Source organism: Helicoverpa zea, chromosome 18 (genome assembly GCF_022581195.2).
Source record: "Helicoverpa zea isolate HzStark_Cry1AcR chromosome 18, ilHelZeax1.1, whole genome shotgun sequence".
Classification (NCBI taxonomy): Eukaryota; Metazoa; Arthropoda; class Insecta; order Lepidoptera; family Noctuidae; genus Helicoverpa; species Helicoverpa zea.
In genome coordinates, this window is record NC_061469.1 from 3,882,890 (window position 1) to 3,902,436 (window position 19,547).

The 19,547-nt window shown below is 36.4% G+C and overlaps 2 protein-coding genes across 2 annotated transcripts in view; one reads left to right on the forward strand and one right to left on the reverse strand.

Annotated features, from left to right (window-relative positions):
- Positions 1–19,547, forward strand: part of LOC124638890 (neuropeptide CCHamide-2 receptor-like) — a 112,701-nt gene that overhangs the window by 19,696 nt on the left and 73,458 nt on the right. The gene's annotated exons all lie outside the window — the stretch shown is intronic.
- Positions 13,876–14,775, reverse strand: LOC124639110. The gene has a single exon (XM_047176340.1). It carries the CDS (start codon positions 14,773–14,775, stop codon positions 13,876–13,878), a length of 900 nt encoding a protein of 299 aa, XP_047032296.1.

Below are 19,547 nucleotides of genomic sequence, written 5' to 3' on the forward strand. Positions count from 1 at the left end.
GCTTTTATTTATAATATTACTGACATACATTTTGTTTATGAAAGAAAGCCCGATCTCGGTGGACTGTTTATTTGGTACCATGATAAATGGCGGTACGCACATTACAAAGATCAGGTATTTAGCTGGTATCAGACCGACCGAAACAAGATTTTCTTAAAAAAAAAAAATTTGACAACCATCGGGTTGCCAACTTTTGGCCAACTATTTAGTCTGCAGTGTGACCTTAAAGACCATAATAGTCTATTACCTACTATACCATTTTCTGTAAATGATAGTTACATAGCATAAGTTGAACGACCACCACGTTTGTTCAGAGCATGTTTGCAAACCATTAGGGTTAACACAGTGTGTATCTAGGTAAATACGCCTTGCCTTGGTAAGATAGCAATGTATCATTGCGACTGTAATGGCTCATTTGTATGGAACGAGGGAATGCTCATTTTATGCTCACTCTATTAAAATATTTTTCTGTAAATAGATGTAGAAAAAAATGTTGTTGTTCCCTCTTAGTTCACGAAGATTATTTAAAACATAAATGTTGAAGAATGTGTGGTCTTGTCCTAGCTCTAGTTAATTTTTCGTTTGGTCTGAACTACCCCTGCAATATAGACATAAATATGTACCTATATGAAAGTCAAGTGAGAGATTTTGTAAGTTCTTTTTCTTGTTATCGGTAATTTCTAAATAACATCTTTGACAAGAAAGAATCATGAAAAACCTGGGCTAAAAAGTTTAAAATCGCCAATCAATTTTGAGCCTAATAATGAATATTCCTATGTTCTTCATTATGAAAAGAAGCCTTTTCGCTACTTATTTTGAGAACCAGTAAATAGGGTCTATTTTTTCGTTATTTTAATTATTCCTTAGTAACAATTTTACCGTATTTCCATACCAACGTATACCAATTACCATGTTTCCCCGAAAATCCAATACTCAATAGCGTCGAGCGAAAGGATTATTCGCATCAATGGGATCCAAGCCCCATGACATAATAATCTATGGCTTTTTAGGTCAGGATTTGATAAGATAGTTATGTCAATATGCGCTGTCTAGCCTTTATCTAATTTCCTGTAATTAGTGGGTAATCTTTTTAATTGATATTTAAACATGAAGGAATGATTATTTTCCGCTAGTGGATGAGCCGGTATCTTTATTGAATTTCAGTTTATGTGTTATTTGAATGTCCGGGCTATTCTACTGTATAGTTTTACTAGCTTCCGCCCGCGGCTTCAACCGCGTGGTATTTTGATCGGGCTAAAAATGCCTATGTAACCTAAGTGTCAATCCAGGGTATCACTTATCTACATACCAAATTTCAACCAAATCGGTCGGTTTTTGCATGAAAAAATAACAAAAACACATCCATACATTCTCACAAACTTTCACATTTCTAATATTGTATAAGTAGAAAAGTAGGATATTAGTAGGATTAAAATCTGTTGAGTTATTTGTGTGTGAAAGAGTAACAATCGCAGTCCATCGTTCTATCGACGCCGTACATACCTTACTTATAATAAACAACAATTATGCGCATTCACAAGGTACATGCAACAAGATCAAATCAAAATGTAATAGCCTCCTACAGCTACTACTCTCAATGACTCTCATATAAACGATACTTTATCAAGAATTTAAACTTAAACGACATCACAACTACAACAAAAGTAAAAGCAAGAGTAGGTACCCACATACTGCAAAGACTCGAATAGTTTCCGATAAAAAGAAAAACCTTTAAATCTAGATCCGATAAAGTCGGTCTGCCAAGCTTACCAAGAAACTATTTTAATTAAAAAAACATTCTTACCCACTTCTTTCTGCTTTGATAAGTCTAGAAATGGCTTCTATTAGCTTCGAAATATTTTATACTGTAACTCGCATTTTTACTGGCATTCTGAAAGAACTTCTTTATGTAGTCTTCAGCAAGCAGATTTCAAACTTATACTTGTGGGTATAAGGGTTGAAAATTGTTTGACTGAATTGGTACGTAGTGGTTACCTGGATTAAAAATAGTCTATGTGGTTAGAAAGGTATCTGTTCGGCCTTGTCGTTATACACTAAGGTGTATGACTCTATACAGCGTTCTCAATATTCTGACTATCTGTGAATTTGCTTACTAGCGATATAATTTTGATGTAAGCTCCATACGAGTAATGTCAAATGCCTAGCTCTTAATAAGCAAAACCACAAAATACATATTGGAAACGGCCGTAACTATATAAACTTTATATTTTCTTATTCTGTTTTCATTGGATTAAAATGCGAAACTTGTAATAACTTGGTATATTTTTCTGCGAAGGAGAACTTGAACTAGATGAGGATATGAGATGTCATGCTGTTTTGTTTTTTTTTTCCATCAAATTAAAGATGTACATATTATAAACCCTCTGCAATTTACAGACTAGAAATTAGCTACTCTACCTTCATATCTAGCTAATATTTCAACCACAACATCTATTTCCATACTCACGAAAGAAAAATCACTGAAAAATTTCCTAAAAAGTAAACTAAAAAACACCTTAACATAATCTACCCAGGGATCAAAATTGTTTATACACATCCACGTCACTCTAATATCGAGCTCTTTTAATACAAACTGACAGCGTTAAGCGATGCATGACGTCATTGTAAATACGTCGTAAGTGAAGATTCCTAACAGATTGGTTAAGAGCATCTGACCAACTGGAACCGGCATGAGCACTTATATCTATGTGAAAAAGTCTGCCAATTTACTTGTTGAGGGCGAAGCTACAGTATAATGGTGATAGCTCAGTCATATATTTTCGATCACGTCCTTACGCACGTCAATATTAACAAACACAAGCATAAACTTGATACTCACAATAAACATAGGAGTATGAGCGGCACATCAACCTACCTTAATCTGTCAAATTTCTTCAATAGATTATGAACCTTATCACAATAGTCGAAGAGTAATGTTCGATTGGTAAAATTTGACAGATTGGGGTAGGTCGACTTGTCGGCGCCTGTACCTTGGTGGTAGGTAAGGTACGTCAATGGCGTCTCCTGTTGGCTAGATTCTCTGAGTATGTTAGTATATCTACGTCCTAAGTGAAGATTCAATATACATACTATGTTGATATATATATATACATAAGTAGTACTTAGGAACGTAAATAGGTTAGTTGCGTAGAAATAGATGTGTTATTTGTCAATTTCCACGATCTTTTTCCATGGAAATAGATTTTATGAGAATCGTTATTGCATTCACAGAATGCTATGAATCGTTGAAGTTCTTGTTACTCAATTCTCAATAAATTAATTTACCTACCTAGAATAATGAAAATGAAATATGTATCGAGTTATCTGAAAAGAATGCCAGCGAAATCTTTCCTAGATTACTGATTCGTTTCCAGAAATCTTTTTCATATTATATTTAAGTTAAGCTATTCCGATTAGACTGGAAGCCGCCCCCAACACAGCTGAAAAAAGGCTCGGTTGTGATGATCTAGACACACGGCAGTGTGTCCGCCAACTTCGAGCAAAAAAAGCGACACACCGGCCGTGGGTCATATTACACGAACCATTTCGGGCCAAATTCGACCCCCCTGTAACTCAAAATCTATTTTATTTACGCATATCAAGTAACATCATTAAAAAGTAACTATTTTTAACTGAGGTATGTGTATGGAACTTGGTACTTATTCAGATCTCACTTCTTTTATAGGCGAAGCATTCCCATATTATCGAACTTGGCAGTCTTTCACATTTTTGTTTTGGGTGGGATTTAAATTAAGCTAACCTCCAACATTATTTTGCAAGAGCTCATTTTTAAACCATCTATGTCAGTCTACTATGGAATACTATGGCTAATAAACCAATCAAAAAACGAATGACTCGAGCTACCTCTTCAAACTCCTTCAATCAAAAACAACAGCCTGTATCTCATGAATATTGTATTTCAAACTGTAGTTGACGCTTCTAGCCGACAATTTATCGAAGTTTTAGCATTAATGTATGCTGCTGCAGCCAGATAAGCTGCTTCAGCGCTGTGCAGCGCTCAAGCGATAAAGCGCTGAATGGTTTTTTCGGGGGTAATTGTTTGATCGGAAATTTTGTTAGAGAGATTTGATTTTCTAATATGGGGAATAGAGGCGAGTCTTGTAAGTGTGGGTCTATAATTCTGATAGTGAGTGTAAACTGACATGGCCTTACTTCTTCTACTTACTTACTCTTGAGGTACTTAGTTATAGGAAATTGTAGGCATCAGTAATTTGCAATTCTTTTGGCTTATTTCAATCATTCTATTCTCTCAGAACCAGTGAACTATTGACATTAGTTTGACTCATTCCTTTACACATCTATTTTCTTTTCCATACTTTTAATAATTCCCATAATTATATCTTATCAAAGTTCACATTTTCCTCCTCTAATCAATTTTTTCACGTTAAAAAATGTTTCAAAAGTAAGTATTCAATTTCAAAACGTGCAAATGAGCATGGAAAAGAAAAACTTTTGAATACATTTTGATCTTTCAATGCTTTAGAATGTTTATTTTTATTCTCATTCACAAGCGAGCATAAGGAAGCCGCCATTAAATAAAACGGCTCGGTTCCACTTTTTACGAATGCATTAGCTTAATATATACCGTAATTGCTATAGGAAGAATTGAACGATTCATTCATAAAAAGTCAGAATACCGCAGATGTCACGAATTCCATACACATAATGTATGGAATTCATGAAAGTAGATCTTCTTTTCAATTCAATTATGAATGTAGATCTTGCTATATTTGAAATAATTATTATGAAAGTAGGTAGATATATTGCTATATTTGAAAAGGTATGCTAGGTTCCTATATTTATGAAGGTATATTCCTACGTTTGACATATCAATGTGAGATGATTGTCAGTCACGTTTTTCGTAGGTGTAGTTGCTAATCTGTGCACTACGGTTTCTACTTCTGTACGACAGAACTAAGATTCCTGGTAGTCTGTGCATATGTGAAAATTAATTGGTAATCTTCGCTGCAACATAAATTCCAAGCGTAGCGTAGGGACAAAGTTAAGTTAATAATAAGAAAAGGCCGCGGGATTTTTCGTAAGAGTTACCGCGGCCGTGGTACACAAACGGCTCCAGCGAAACCATGGTGGGTTAGTCAATTAGACTCTGATTTCTGATTCTTATTTTACATCACATGTAAAATAAACTATTCATAGACCGTGTTCAATGCTCGCTTTACGCGTAGCAAAGGCTGTAGGTAGGTGAATACCGTGTATGTAATTAAAAGGCTGTCTTAGATAAACTCTACATATGTGAACCATATTATAGTAATATTCCTGTATATATCAGTTATGTATGTATGTACATTTAATTATACAAGCGCGATAGAAGCGTCCCGTTTGATTTATGGGAGGACAAGCCTTCGGAACGAGATGCATAGACTATTTCCTACATCCATCAATGACGTACTATACTCGCGAGCTATCAGTGTGGGATAGGGACAAAAATCTTGATGACTTTTGAGTTATAATATGTCTGAAGTTGGGTAAAAACTGTTTATTTTTTTAACACGATTATATTAGCTGCACTTGTAACTAACTTTGTATGTAAGAGAATCTTGGAATCTTAATTTGACCCACTCCGCGGTCGTTGATTAGGATGAAATTTTGCAGACGCTCTAAGTTCTGATGACAATACATGACTATCGTGTTTTTTTAAGTTTTGAAAACTATGAATTTTTATTATATTTTTAGCAGTATATAGTGATTTCTTATTTTAAATATGAATATCTTTATAACCTATGCCACACAGATTAAAGGACTTTGATATTTATGAATTATTTACATTTTTACAAATATTATAAGCTAATCTACCTGACTATAAAATGTGGTCTTAACCAGCTTCAGTGCTACCTTTAAACATTATCTTGAAGAACGTTAATGGTTTAACTAAAGCCGGTAATATTTAAAGAAACACGCTTAATTATAAGACGCGCTAATCTCAGGAACTAGGTACAGGTTTGATGTGAAAATATTTAAGTAGATAATGGCCCATATATCGGGAAAGGCTTTACCTATGTTAGGTATATTTTTGTATCTGAATGTGTGAAGTAAGAGTCATTTATACATTTATAACTACTATAGTAGAGTTTTGTAAAAAAATACAAAAAAAATCGTGTTTATTTATTACTATATTATTTTTTTTGGGGGCTGGCTTTTGTAAATTTTACGTTCTAAAAGTGCTGATTTTCAGCCTACTTTGAATAAATGACTTTTTATTCTGATTTTGATTTGACTATGGTCTTATTTTTGCAGATAAAAGGTCACAGTCCATTCTTATTTTCTCCTAAACTCAGGTCAACAAAGTCAACGGACTATTCCAATAAAGAGCTACAATGTATGGGCAAAATATTTCCGTGATCACACCCCATGACAAGGGATTAGTGGTCACAGAATATTGTTTTAACAAACAAAGGACGCCTGGCTTCACGAGATAATTGTATCATCACTTATCTTTATTTGCAACATTATTTTCCTAAATTAACGAAAGGGAAGGTTTTGTTTCTGTAAATAAGTTTCTTTGTGTGTTAGATGTGGTATTTTGATGATATTTTCTGTGGTGTAACCGATATAGGACAATAGTAAATTATATACCTTTTGTCATCTTAATGATTTTCCCATCTCAAGAACTATCCTCCACCGTTTTATAAAACGCGGTCTTTTTAATATAATCTCAATCTTAAAAAGTACCGGGCTTACTACTAATTAGGTTTAGATTTTATTAACATTGTCTGTGACGATAGTTTCGTTACTTTTTTAGGACCACGTTTTATGAAAGGTAGCCTACGTGTACCTAAGAATGAATTTCCTAGATGAGTATCTCCAAGTTTTTTAATCAATCTTTGGTCATGTATAAAAAAGTAACAAAACTTTGAGGTGTGGCAACATTCTGCGACTCTATAAAAAATATTAACTTACGCGGTGATTGAAGTAGGTATTTTCATAACAGCAAGTTTTTATTCAGCAAATATAAAAATTACCACGCTATGCGACGAATACAGACATGGAATTAGTCCATTTGCGTTACTAAGTGGCTCATTCAACATCTCTGGGTAACGCTATGTGTTACGTAACTGAGCTGTTATTATTCCTAATACCAGATGGTAAAGAGTGTATGACAATGTAGGTACCTGTCACTTTGATAATCGTTATTTATCACTGGTAAGTGTCCGCCATTTTGAAATGACAAAATATATGGACAGAATACATACCTAGGTTTGTACGATAATATTATTAAAAAGCTTTTAGGCTATTATAATAGGTAGTGCATGAAAACAGATTCTGAAATCCTAAGTACCCTAAAAAAAAATATTTTTATTTGTACTTACCGAGTATTGTTTTAGCTATGTATTTTTTTCTTAATTGACCAAGTTTGTTACCCAGATGTATGTGACGCTGGAATTTATTTGAATACTAGCTGTTGCCCGCAACTTCGTCTGCGTGAGCAATATAGAATCGTCAAAATACTACTTATGCCGTAGGTGCATTCTTTCACGTGACAGTATAATTAGGATTAGCACTTAGCAGTCGCATAGATTCATTGATCAAGGTTGTGTTGTGGATGTGACCATTTATGTAAACAAAAGAAGTAAAGTTTGTGACGTTGTTCAGCCAATTTGGAAAATTATTACGTATGGTGGCGAAGTAATTTTCACAGGAAACAGAGATAATCTATGTCTACATGCTTTGAGTCTGACAAAGCTGTCATTTGTACATTTTCTGCAACTGCTGCGACTAATCAGAAGCCAGAAAATCTGTCAGTCTTACCATAATATGGATATCGTCTTGTGTAGTTGACTGGATTGTAGATAGGTAGTCGCTCCAAGCAAAATATTGGTACTCAAACAGATTCGGTGACTGGAAGCCAACACCAACATAGTTGGGGAATAGCTGGATGGATGATAAAATGAGTCATCATCATCAGCAGGCGCATAGGGTAGGATAGTTTCACTTACTCATGGTAAGGCTGACCCCACATTAGGAGTGCGCGATCCTCGGGCGTGTGAGTAGCGCGGGCGCCGCGCGTGCGTCGCGAGCGTGCTGCGTGAGCGTCGCGTTTTGCTGCCCTGCGGCATTTGCAGCGCGCTCGCGGCGCGCACGCGCCGCTCTCCTTGACGTTTAACTGCTAAGGCGTTTAGCGGGCAGCGGGGATAGCGGGCGAAGGGGTAAGAACGCAACTCGAGCGCCGCGTGCTCGCCGCGAGATGGTACTATTAAGAACACTTGCTTAACGCAGAAGCTGACGTTGGCAGGTCAACTCTCTTTTGACTTCTCGAATAGGATACCATTGGTTTTTGTGCAATGCACACCTGCAATGCATTCTGGATTAGGATAGGATATAGGTGGATAGGATTAGTAACAGAGAACAATTTTGTCTTTGTGATTAAATGACATCAAACGTAGTTTTATATAAAAGGTGTTTTTTAGGGTTTTTAGACTTGGCTCGGGTCTTACTGAGACTGTTCGTAATCGTGAACAGTGTATTTGCGATCAGAAGTTGAAAGTAAGCATGCCTCTGGTATGCGGCGCGTAATTTGTACGTTTTCAGACGCATAAAGCATTTTACGTGTGTTTGGTATTAAATAGAGAGAGCTCCCATTTCTTATCTGCACTTTGTATCTGGGCTTGTTTTTAAAGCTACAGAATCCTACATTACCTTCCTCACGCTTAGCAGCGCTTGCGAGAGATAGATCCTCATTTCTTCTAGGATTAAGTTTACATATTTTGCATCAGAAAAAATAATTAAGGTCTACTTAATACTACTCACTCAAAGTAATTTGTTTTAAGGCCACCACATTAGTGGAAGATAAGCTAAACTATGTTTATGAAAAAATCCTGATATGAACTCCATCTGTAACTTTAAATGATAATTAATTGTTCCACTAAAGTCATCATTTTTGACATAATGTTCAAAAAATAATTTAGATGGCACCGTTTTAAGTTTGGCTGAGAACTATTAATTTTCTTTTCATCAAGGTAATAATTATAGTTGGATTTTGATGTGGCACGGCAAACTGACAAACACTATTGAAATGTCTATCGAAAAATTACACTACGTGTTAAAATATGGTGAATTACGGAAAATACACAACTCCATCTGTTGAAATAATAATCCTCTATAAAGAATGTATGGTAATATTGTCATTTACCACCTCGCTCCTTTGACAAATTTTATGTATTTTATTTACCACAGATGGAACTACTTTAACCTTGGCTAAACAAAATTTTCATTTTTTTTTTCTTCCGAAGTTACTTATAAAGGTGTGTAAAGATTAATAATAGGCCGATCAACTAATATAAGTACAACATTCAAATGTACAGTTTTGACAAATAGATTGCGTGTCGTAATATTTTACATCTTGAATTCACAAAATTAATCATATCTTATGATAGAGTGAATCGATTTCGATGAAACAAAAACTAAGTAATACCCCAAGTTACGTAGAATTTTTGTATATAAGCATTGTCTGCATTTAATTCGTAGATTTTACGTGAATCCCGAACAAACAAACAGATAAACAGACAAACAGACAAAAATGATGGAAATGGGTTCTGTTAGTTATCCTTTAAAATGCTGGCTATTTTTTTTGTCAATTTCTTCAATGTACAAAAATTACTTTTCTACAGATTTATTATATGTATAGATGGAATCTGTTGCTAGAGGAACCTTTCTAGGCACAAACAAGAATATTAGGGGTTCGTAGTCTGCAATTTCTTTTGCATACATTGCGAGCCCTCGTTAGAAGATCAAGGGTTGAGTAAATCGAAGTTTCGGAACTCGTTCGGGACTATTGATTTAGGTCCTACAATGTATGTTTGTCACAAATCTAAATTAAATTGCATTGATTGCCAATAAGCCTTTACGAACGGGTATCGACAATTACTAGTAGGAACAAACATTTGATGTTGTTTTTTTAAGCCCCGAAACAAAAAGAGAGATGTTATATTTTGACAGCTATATGTTTGTCTGTCCGTTTGTGACACCAGTAACTCGTAAACATAATATGAACCGCTTTGGATTTGTTTTTTTTTTTTTTATATAATAACAAGTGTTCCAGTGGTGGTGGTGTAATCATGTTTTATCTACTTAAATCATTTCGGGCTTTTTAAAATATTTGCATTTTATCAACATAGTGATATATACGGATCTCAGATACAAAAAAAAAACGATATTTCGTGTTTGAATTCGTACTTTTTCAATTCATTTTCACTGTTTTTCAATCCAACATAGATTACGAGATTACCATTCCCATTAAAACATTTTATGCTTTTTTTCATACGGACTACACAATAGAGGCGTAACGCTGAAATCTGAACGTTTACATTTATATTACGGGTTGGTTCGCGTGACGGGAGCTATAAAATAAAAATGGTTGATTGCTTCTATTATTACCTACAGTCTAGGCGAAGGTGTGTTACGAGTAGGTACCGAAAACTGTGTGGAGTTGGTAGGTATGGTTTGTACTTAAATAGTCACGGAATAAAAATTGTTTTCTTTAGATGTTAATTTGAGATTTGATTTTTATACTTGAAGTCCGTTTAATAGTTTCTATTGTAGTAAAGTTCTTTTGGCTGTCACTACTTATAAACAAAATATAAAAAAAGAAAACATCTTAATACCCAAAATACTCTTTTATCTATACATTTTTTTATTTTTTTATTTTTTTTTATTTTTTCTTTATTGGCTCGCCAACAATTGTGTACACTCATAATATTACAAAATTAATTATACTATAAATAAACTAAGTGTAACAATTTCTTACAGGTAAGCACAGCATGCGATGTATCACAATAATTTATTTTGCCACATGCACTAAATTGTGGTCCTTAATGTGGGCTAAAAATGGATCAAATGCCAAATAATTATAAATATTTGCATGTTTTAAAGTTAGTAATTTAACACTAAAGAAATGAAGAAAAAAGAAAGATAATTGAAAAATTTATACAGTGTTGAAGGTTATTTTATGGAACTTGCCAAGTGAGTCGGAATGCACATCAACAAGATCACTGTAGCTATTCAATAGCTTACACAGCCGGGGAATGATGGAGCTTGCGCCAAGAACTGTTCTACGGAGTGGGGGATGCAAGGGAGTGATAGGAGCACGAGGGTATCTAGCGGGAACTCTGAATTTAAACTTGCTAAGTAACTGTGGACAGTCTATTTTGCACCGGAGTAGTTTGTATAAGAAAACTGCATCTGTGATTTTCCTACGTCTCTCCAATGAAATTATCTTAAAATGAGCAAGTCTGGCTTCATATGAGCGTTTCTTTTTTGCAACTCCGGATGAAAACGCCAGATGCCAAAGGAATCTTTTTTGTATTCGTTCCAGCCTTAGGTTATGTGTGGCATAGTGAGGTCTCCAGACTGTGCTGCAGTATTCTAGAACGTTACGTACAATGCAATTGTATAGCAGAATCTTTGTGCTACTGCGCCTGAATCCAGCAACGTTCCTAATAACAAATCCCAACATCCTTGAAGCTTTTTTTATGATATTCTCAATATGAGGTACAAATGTGAGTTCTTTATCAAAGGTGACTCCTAAGTCTCTAATTTGGTTAACTTCCTGGATAACAACAGGACCCACGCGATACTCCGATGGTACGAATTTCTTTTTCCTAGTGTATTTCATATGGTAGCACTTTTTTACGTTTAATTCCATGTCATTATCCGTACACCATTGAGCTAACGAGTCGATATCTCTCTGAAGTAATGCAGTATCATCATTTGATTCGATTAATCTGCAAAATTTTAGATCGTCTGCATACATGTAACATTCAGAGAACTGAAGGTAGTTAGGGATATCGTTAACGAACATATTAAATAGAACCGGACCGATGTGAGAGCCTTGTGGAACCCCTGAGGTGGTCTTGTAAGTCTCAGATTGGTAACCATTAACAGCGACAAAGAAAAGACGGTTTTCCAGATAAGATTTTAACCAATTATAAAGGGTGCCGGTAATTCCATATGCCGATAACTTGTACAAAAGTATGCTGTGGGGTACACGATCGAAAGCTTTACTAAAATCTGTGTATATTACGTCAAATTGTTTGCCGCTGTCAACGGCATCCACTAACATTTCCGTAAAAGTAACTAAATTTGTACAAGTTGATCTTGAACCTACAAACCCATGTTGAGAAGCGTTTAAATAAAGTTTAAAGTGAGACTGGATGTAGGGACAAATCATGGATTCAAAAACCTTTGCGAGAGTAGATAAGATAGAGATGGGTCTATAGTTAACTATGTTATCATTATCATCACTTTTATAGATCGGCACGACCTTTGCTCTTTTCCAAGAGTCTGGAAAAACGCCAGTGGAGAGAGATTTGTTAAAAATTATTAGTAATGGGGGTACTAAGGCGGACGCGCATGTGGAAATAAATATAGGGGGTATGCCATCAGGACCAGCGCCTTTTCGAATATCCAGTGACTTCAGCTTATTTAAAAGGCTCTCTTGATCAATCACGGGTGCCGTCAGAGGTAGACTGTTGTTCTTCATATTATGTAGATACTCTGAGACAGGAGTGCAATTGGTCGTTTTTGCATCGCTAAAAACCGATGAAAAATAAGAGGCAAACATTTCGCAAATTTTAAAACCATCTGATGACACTGTAGTACCGTTAGTCATTGTGACGGGGAATGAACTAGAACCACCTCTTTTATCCTTAATGTATGCCCAGAAGCGATTCGGATTCCTAGAGATTTCATTTTCGATATTTTTTATATAATTATTATAACAACAAGTTGCCATATTAGCGCACCTCTTGCTCAACAAATTGAATTCAATTTTGTCCATTGGATTTTTATATATTTTGTGACGATTTCTTATCTTTTCTTTTTCTCTTAAGGCTCTTATCAGATTTTTATCAAACCAAGGGGGATATTTTTTACGTCTAGATGAAGGCTTAGAAGGTCCATGCAATTGTATAACATTCATAATTTTATCATAAAAAATACGAAGCATTTCATTTACATCAGAAACGCCCTCAAATATTTTATTCCAGTTTACTTCGTTAAGGACTTTGCAAATGTTCTCGTAATCTAGTTTAAAAAAATTAGGTTTCGTATTTTGAGGATTGTAGGGTAGTCTTTGATCTATATTTGCTTTTAATAGAATTTCGATTGGGGGGTGCAGAGAATCAACAATGCTAAGGGGGTTTGGAGCAGCAGTGACACCCACAGAAGGTAGGTTGGTTAATACAAGATCCAATATCCGCCCGGACACATTTGTAATGCTATTGAGTTGCGCAAATTTGTGCATGTGAGTAAAGTCCAACAATATATGACTGATACCAGGCGGAGTATAAGTGTTCGCTGAGTCACTTACCAAGTTCCAATTAATGATGCTTAAATTAAAATCACCAATAATGCAGGCATCTAGGACTGTCCGCTCAAGGATGGCATTAGAAGAATCTAAGAAATTTTCTAAATTTGTTCGCAGCACAGGCGGTGGTAGATAGACTGCGCACAGAGCCATTTGACGATTAGATTTCATAAAAGGTAGCTCAATAGTTATCCAGAGATCCTCGCATTGACTCTCCCAGTGAACCATACGTTTCGATTTTATTGTCTTTAATACAGCGATCAATACTCCTCCCCCATCCTTTTTCCTACCGTCTCTATCTCTTCTGTACACTATGTATCTGTTATCAAATAGCTCTGTGCTTAAGACAGAACTATTCAGCCATGTCTCAGTTAAAATTACAATGTCGTAGTTTTCTAAAGATAGTTGATGACAAAAATTGTGAGTTTTTGTTCGCAAACCTCTTGTGTTCTGGTAATATATATTAATTTCTGCGAATTTTAATTGATAATCAAAATGCCAATACTTCGGAATAGGTAACGATAAAATCTAAATCAAGCTAATTTATCTAAGATGTCCTTGTTTCTAATTAGGATGTGCTCGGATTCTTGAACTTTACGCATGAATACGCGACCTCCTCTGACCCAGACATATTTATAGCCAAGTTCCTTAGCCTTAATCCTCGCAGCAGCATGCAGAGACTTGTTCGTAGAGGAGAGGTGTTCCATAATATAAATTGCAGTCTTTGGTCCTGAGTAGCCGAGATGTGTAGTATTCAGCTTATTTTCTGAGTTATTTTTATTGAAACTAATAGAAGATGCAAGGAGTTGGTCGCGAATCCTAGGAGATGCGAGCTGTACTACTATTGAACGTGGGCGGGTATTTTTGGGATTGAGTTTAGCAACTCTGGTGCAATGCAAGATATCTCTATCCTCCATAGTACATCCAACCACCTTAGACAATGCTGCCACAATATGAAACAAATTTTCCTGCTTCTTCTCTGGTAAGCACTGAATTTCGATATTATTGGATCTTGTTTGTTGTTCCAGCTGATTTATACGTTCTTTTAAGTCGCCAATATTATTTTTCATATCCATATTTACCCTTTGCAAGTCTTTTATAATCTCTTTAGATGCGGCGTGCTCCTTTAGTAGATCCTCATACTGACTATTCATGAATGTCATAGAGTCAGTCATGACTGCAATTTTCTCATGAATAGGCTGTAACTCTCTGTTTAGGATGTTATTAGTACTTTCATTAATTTTTAACAGCATTTGCGACAGTTCAGTTTTCATTACTTCCTGAATTATTTGACGAACATTATCTCGCGAAAGCTTTTCTTCAGTAGCCACCTGAGGTGGAGAGCTAAGAGCTTGTCTTTTGTTCCCTCTGGTGGTCGAAACATTACGCAGAGTTGTGGTGTCGGTCTTGTTTGTGGGAGAAACATCAGTCATATCTAAAGTTTCTTGTATCCTGTTGTTGTATTACAATAGGCAATATACAAAATTTGTTCATATATTATAATAAAATATATGCATGAATAATGGAAATATTAAAAAAAGCTTCCAAAAAAAGAGGTCAAGCAGTATATAAAAGTTGCAAAAAGAGAATTATATATCAGATTCGAAGCCACGCCTCTGTGTACGCGGATCCAAGTAATGCTCCACTAGGCCAAATATTCTTGCAGGATGGTAGCGAATTAGGCGATCTGTTCCGTACTTGCGTCTTAGTAAGCGAAGCTTGTGGTTAGATTTATGACCATATTAGGTAGCGCATCGGGCCACTTCGTGCGTTCTGACTCACCACCAATCGACGAATAGGAGCTGCTCGCGCGGCCGTGACTCACTGTCTTTTACACTTGTAATGTTTGTATTCAATATAATTTGCTTCTTTCTTCGTATTAGTTTAAATTTTCGAAGATATTTTATCACTAACACTATTATTAACTCTTGCGCCAACGCTTAAGTGTAATATTTTATTCGTATAGCTCTTGTAACACCAAGAAAAAAATATTTATAGCGGAGTGACTTGCAACACGTCTATTGCTAGCGCGTGCGGCGTGCGGTATTGTACATATAATAAATCTGTTAAAAAAACATTGTCTGTACATTGAATATATAAAAAAAATAATAATTGGGTGGGGTTTAGAAACAGTAATGGAGCACAAATCAAAAAAAAAAAATCTGTCTGTATGTCTGTATGTCTGTTTGTTTGTACACGCTAATCTTCCGAACTACTGAACGGATTTCAATGATTTTTTCTTTGTTGTATCAGTATTAAGCCTGATCAACATATAGGCTATAATTTATCTTCGAAACTTGAAGACCTGATGCAGAACACCAACAGACCATCAAAACTATAAGAGATACAATAAAAAACCGGCCAAGTGCGAGTCGGACTCGTGCACGAAGGGTTCCGTAAATTACAGTTAAATCAACCTATCTCAAAAACTATAAGAGATACTTTGATCAAACCAAAAATCGTTGAAAGAGTTAATTAGCATGCATCACCTCTATTTTTTTTAGAATTTTATACCCCGTAGTTATAAAAATAGAGGGGGGGGGACATACTTTTTACGACTTTGAGAGCTGATATCTCAAAAACCGTTCACTTTAAGAAAAATGTTTTTTAGAAAACTTTATATCATTTTAAAAGACCTTTCCATTGATACCCCACACGGGTATGTACATCGAAAAAAAAAATTTCATCCCTCAGTTACATGTATGGGGGGCCCCACCCCCAATTCTTTTTTTTACTATTTAGTGTCATATTTTTGTAGCGGTTCATACAACACATATTCCCATCAAATTTCATCACTGTAGTACTTATAGTTTCCGAGTAAATCGGCTGTGACAGACGGACAGACGGACAGACGGACAGACGGACATGACGAAACTATAAGGGTTCCGTTTTTGCCATTTTGGCTACGGAACCCTAAAAATGGTGCCATGGCAAAAATTGTTTCATGTGATGAGCATTTTCAGCTGAGATAATAAATTTGAAGATCTGGAACACCTGATGTGGAACCCCAAGAGCCCAGCTTCTCTGTACCATATAGAGGTATGACGTTTTAGCAAAAGTTGTTCAATCTGATAAGCACTCTCTGTTGACTTATAAAAATTGAAGATGTAAAACACCTGATGTGGAACCCCAGGAGCTCAGCTAGACTATAGCATATAAAGATATGACGTTTTAGCAAAAGTGGTTCAATCTGATAAGCACTCTCTGTTGACGTATAAACATCGAAGATCTGGAACACCTGATGTGGAACTTCAAGAGCAATACTTCACTTGAAATGTATAGAAATGAATGTAATGAAATAGGTATGGTGAATCAAAAAAAGTAATTAGTCCGTCTTTTAGATAACCCTAAAATAATGGACAAAATTTTTTTTTTTCTCCTTCTCACAAACAAATAATAACGAAGATATAACACGTTTGAATTTTGTGTTAAGTCACTGCATAGTACAAATTTTACATACCTAGACGTGGCGTCACGAGCCCCCACTCTCCGAATTTGTTGCGTTATATATTTCTCATTATTATTTTGTATGTCTCTTCCAGACCTCGGGACTACAGAGTTCCGAATTTTCGGGAGGCAAACGTGAGGCCGAAGCCAATACGCTGAAGTCCTTTTGAGACAACTTTAATGAAATGGTGACACAGAACCGACGATTATCCCTTTATACACTATAGAAATGAACGCAAGGACAATCCCCGGTTCTGTGCTATACCATTGCTAACTGTGGATGAATACTACTTGGGCTATTGTGATGGGATGCTAATGGACTAGGAATGGGGAAACTACGGGAACTATGGCACCTGTCGATGACAATGTATTACGTATGTAAAAATGGCAGGTGGAGACTCGCCAGCTCACTTACTGGGCCCCCGGGAATCAGTCACTAAATAGCAACAAGAGGGCAATAGGGACATGAGCGACTGAAGTGTGAGGATACCTCGGCGGATTTTAAACGCAGATTACGCGCTCCCTGTGGGTCACTTACCACGAGGCACCTATCCTCCAAGCAGGGCTACTAACCCTGCTCTAGCGACTCCACACTGGACGGCCAAGCCAAGCCAGAGGCGTGAGACCTACCCCCGTCATGGTTCACTCCGACCGGCCGGAGATGGGGGACAGTATACTCTCCCTGGAGAACTCAGTATATATGCCCGGGGTCGCTACTCCCCGTCATCAGCCTCAGATGTCCTGCGGTGCTTATATCTTATTATTATTGTCCGTTAACCGCTCAACCCAACATCCCTTGGTAAAACTGGTCAGACTTACTGGCTTCTAACTACCCATAACGACTGCCAAGACAGCCGGAACCTACAGTTTAACATCCCCTCCAAATAACGGTCATTGGTATCCAAAATATACGTAGAAAGTACATACGAACTTAGAAAAATTGCATTGGCAGGTACTTGCCAGACCTGGAATCAAAGATGCACGCTCATACTTGAGAGATTGGTTCTCTACCCACTAAACCACCACGACTTCTACTAAGTCATCATGACTATGTCATCTCAGTAACATTTAATGTTTTTTTACGTATAGCTGGGTACTCACTTAGAAGTGTAGCACGTAACGTATCAGATACGGTATCAACCTGCAAGTGAGTACGGCTGGTCCACGGTCCTCACGAGCACTGCGAGCACACTGCGAGCCGCCTTAGTGTTCGCAGTGAAACCGCCACTCGGCGGGTCACTGCGAGCTTACAGCGCTCCACGCGCGAGCGGCTTGAAGCGGACGAGTCCGCTTCAAGCCGCTCGCGCGTGGAGTCGTCGCTACGTACGTCAGCCTACGTACTCACTTGATACCGTATCTGATATGTTACGTGCTACACTGCTTAGTGAGTACCCAGCTTAATAATACGTGTAATATTTTTGCCACACACAACTTAAATGAGGACTAATTAGAATCACTACTTTTATCCCTATGGTCACGTCTATTGCGGTTCAGTTCTCAGCGTTTTGTTTAGTCTGCTGTGCTTTTGCCGTTGAAGTACAAAAATTAAATATATGGAACGTTTCTAATGGCTATGCGTATTCCGTTGTCTTCAAGTCAACGGGCCCTTAAAATTCAATATCAGACGATTCACATCTTTGATTTTGCTGACCCCGTAGTCGCTGGCATAAGGGACAGGATCCGCGTACGAAGTCGCGGGCAGAAGCTAGTTGATAATATCAACTCAACCAATTAACAAACTTAATTTTTCTTTTGTAAAGTTTCTGTCCCTATATACAGATGTAGGTCGTAATTGAATTACTAACTGGAAACACTAATTATATTGTGACAAACAGATGCCAAATGCCTACTAACAATTTCATTACTAAGCCCACCAGTTGTCACTGAAAGTGCTGCTGCAGATGGCACCAGAACCCTGAAGACAGAACGTTCTATCTTCATTTCAATTACAAACGATTTTGAACCTTAATTACAGTGCAATAAATTTCAATTTCCAGTTACCATGACCCGCTCCAACAAATATTATGTCGAACGCGTACCATATTGAGAACATGGATGAATTTCTTCATACCACGATTTTCTGGCGTCAAAATAATTCTCAAATACGTTGAATTCCATTTCGTTCAATTTTGTAGATAACGTCATGCTTGGTGCGAAATTATTTGCATAAGTATGAATTAATATATGTTTCCCGCGGTTTCACCCGCATCTCGCATCAACTACCGTTCGAAACGGGACAAAGAACAATGTCAGACGACCATAGTAACTTAGGCTCAATAAAAATATTTCATGTACAGTGAAAATTCTTACAGTTTTTTGTGTAGTTTAATGTCAGAAGCTTTTCTATGTTTTCCACTTTTGCATTGAACTTCTCTAAACCAAATTATTCCAAATTATTAAAACGAAAATCCTGAACTCGATAAACAAAATAATTACTTATTCAACTGATTTTTTTTTTAAAAGTTCTAGATAACAATTAAATATTTTATTTTTATATTTTATTTTATATTTAAATTGTTGTAGTAAAGAACTTTGTGTCCGTGAGAATTTAGTTTTAAAAGTTAATTGGGTGGGCCGAAACCTGACATTGTTCTTTAGCCTTTATTACTCGGGAAGAGTGAAGAGTGTAGCTATCCAACAATGAAATAATTTTTCAAATCGGTCTAGTCGTTTTTGAGTATATCAATTAAAAACAAACAGCCACAGAAACACCTTATAATAGTAGTATAGATTCTTTGCAATATCTGTATGCAGAATT

Bases quoted from the DNA above. Each gene is read 5' to 3' on its own strand.
- LOC124639110 (XM_047176340.1), bottom strand. From the start codon at position 14,775: ATGACTGATGTTTCTCCCACAAACAAGACCGACACCACAACTCTGCGT.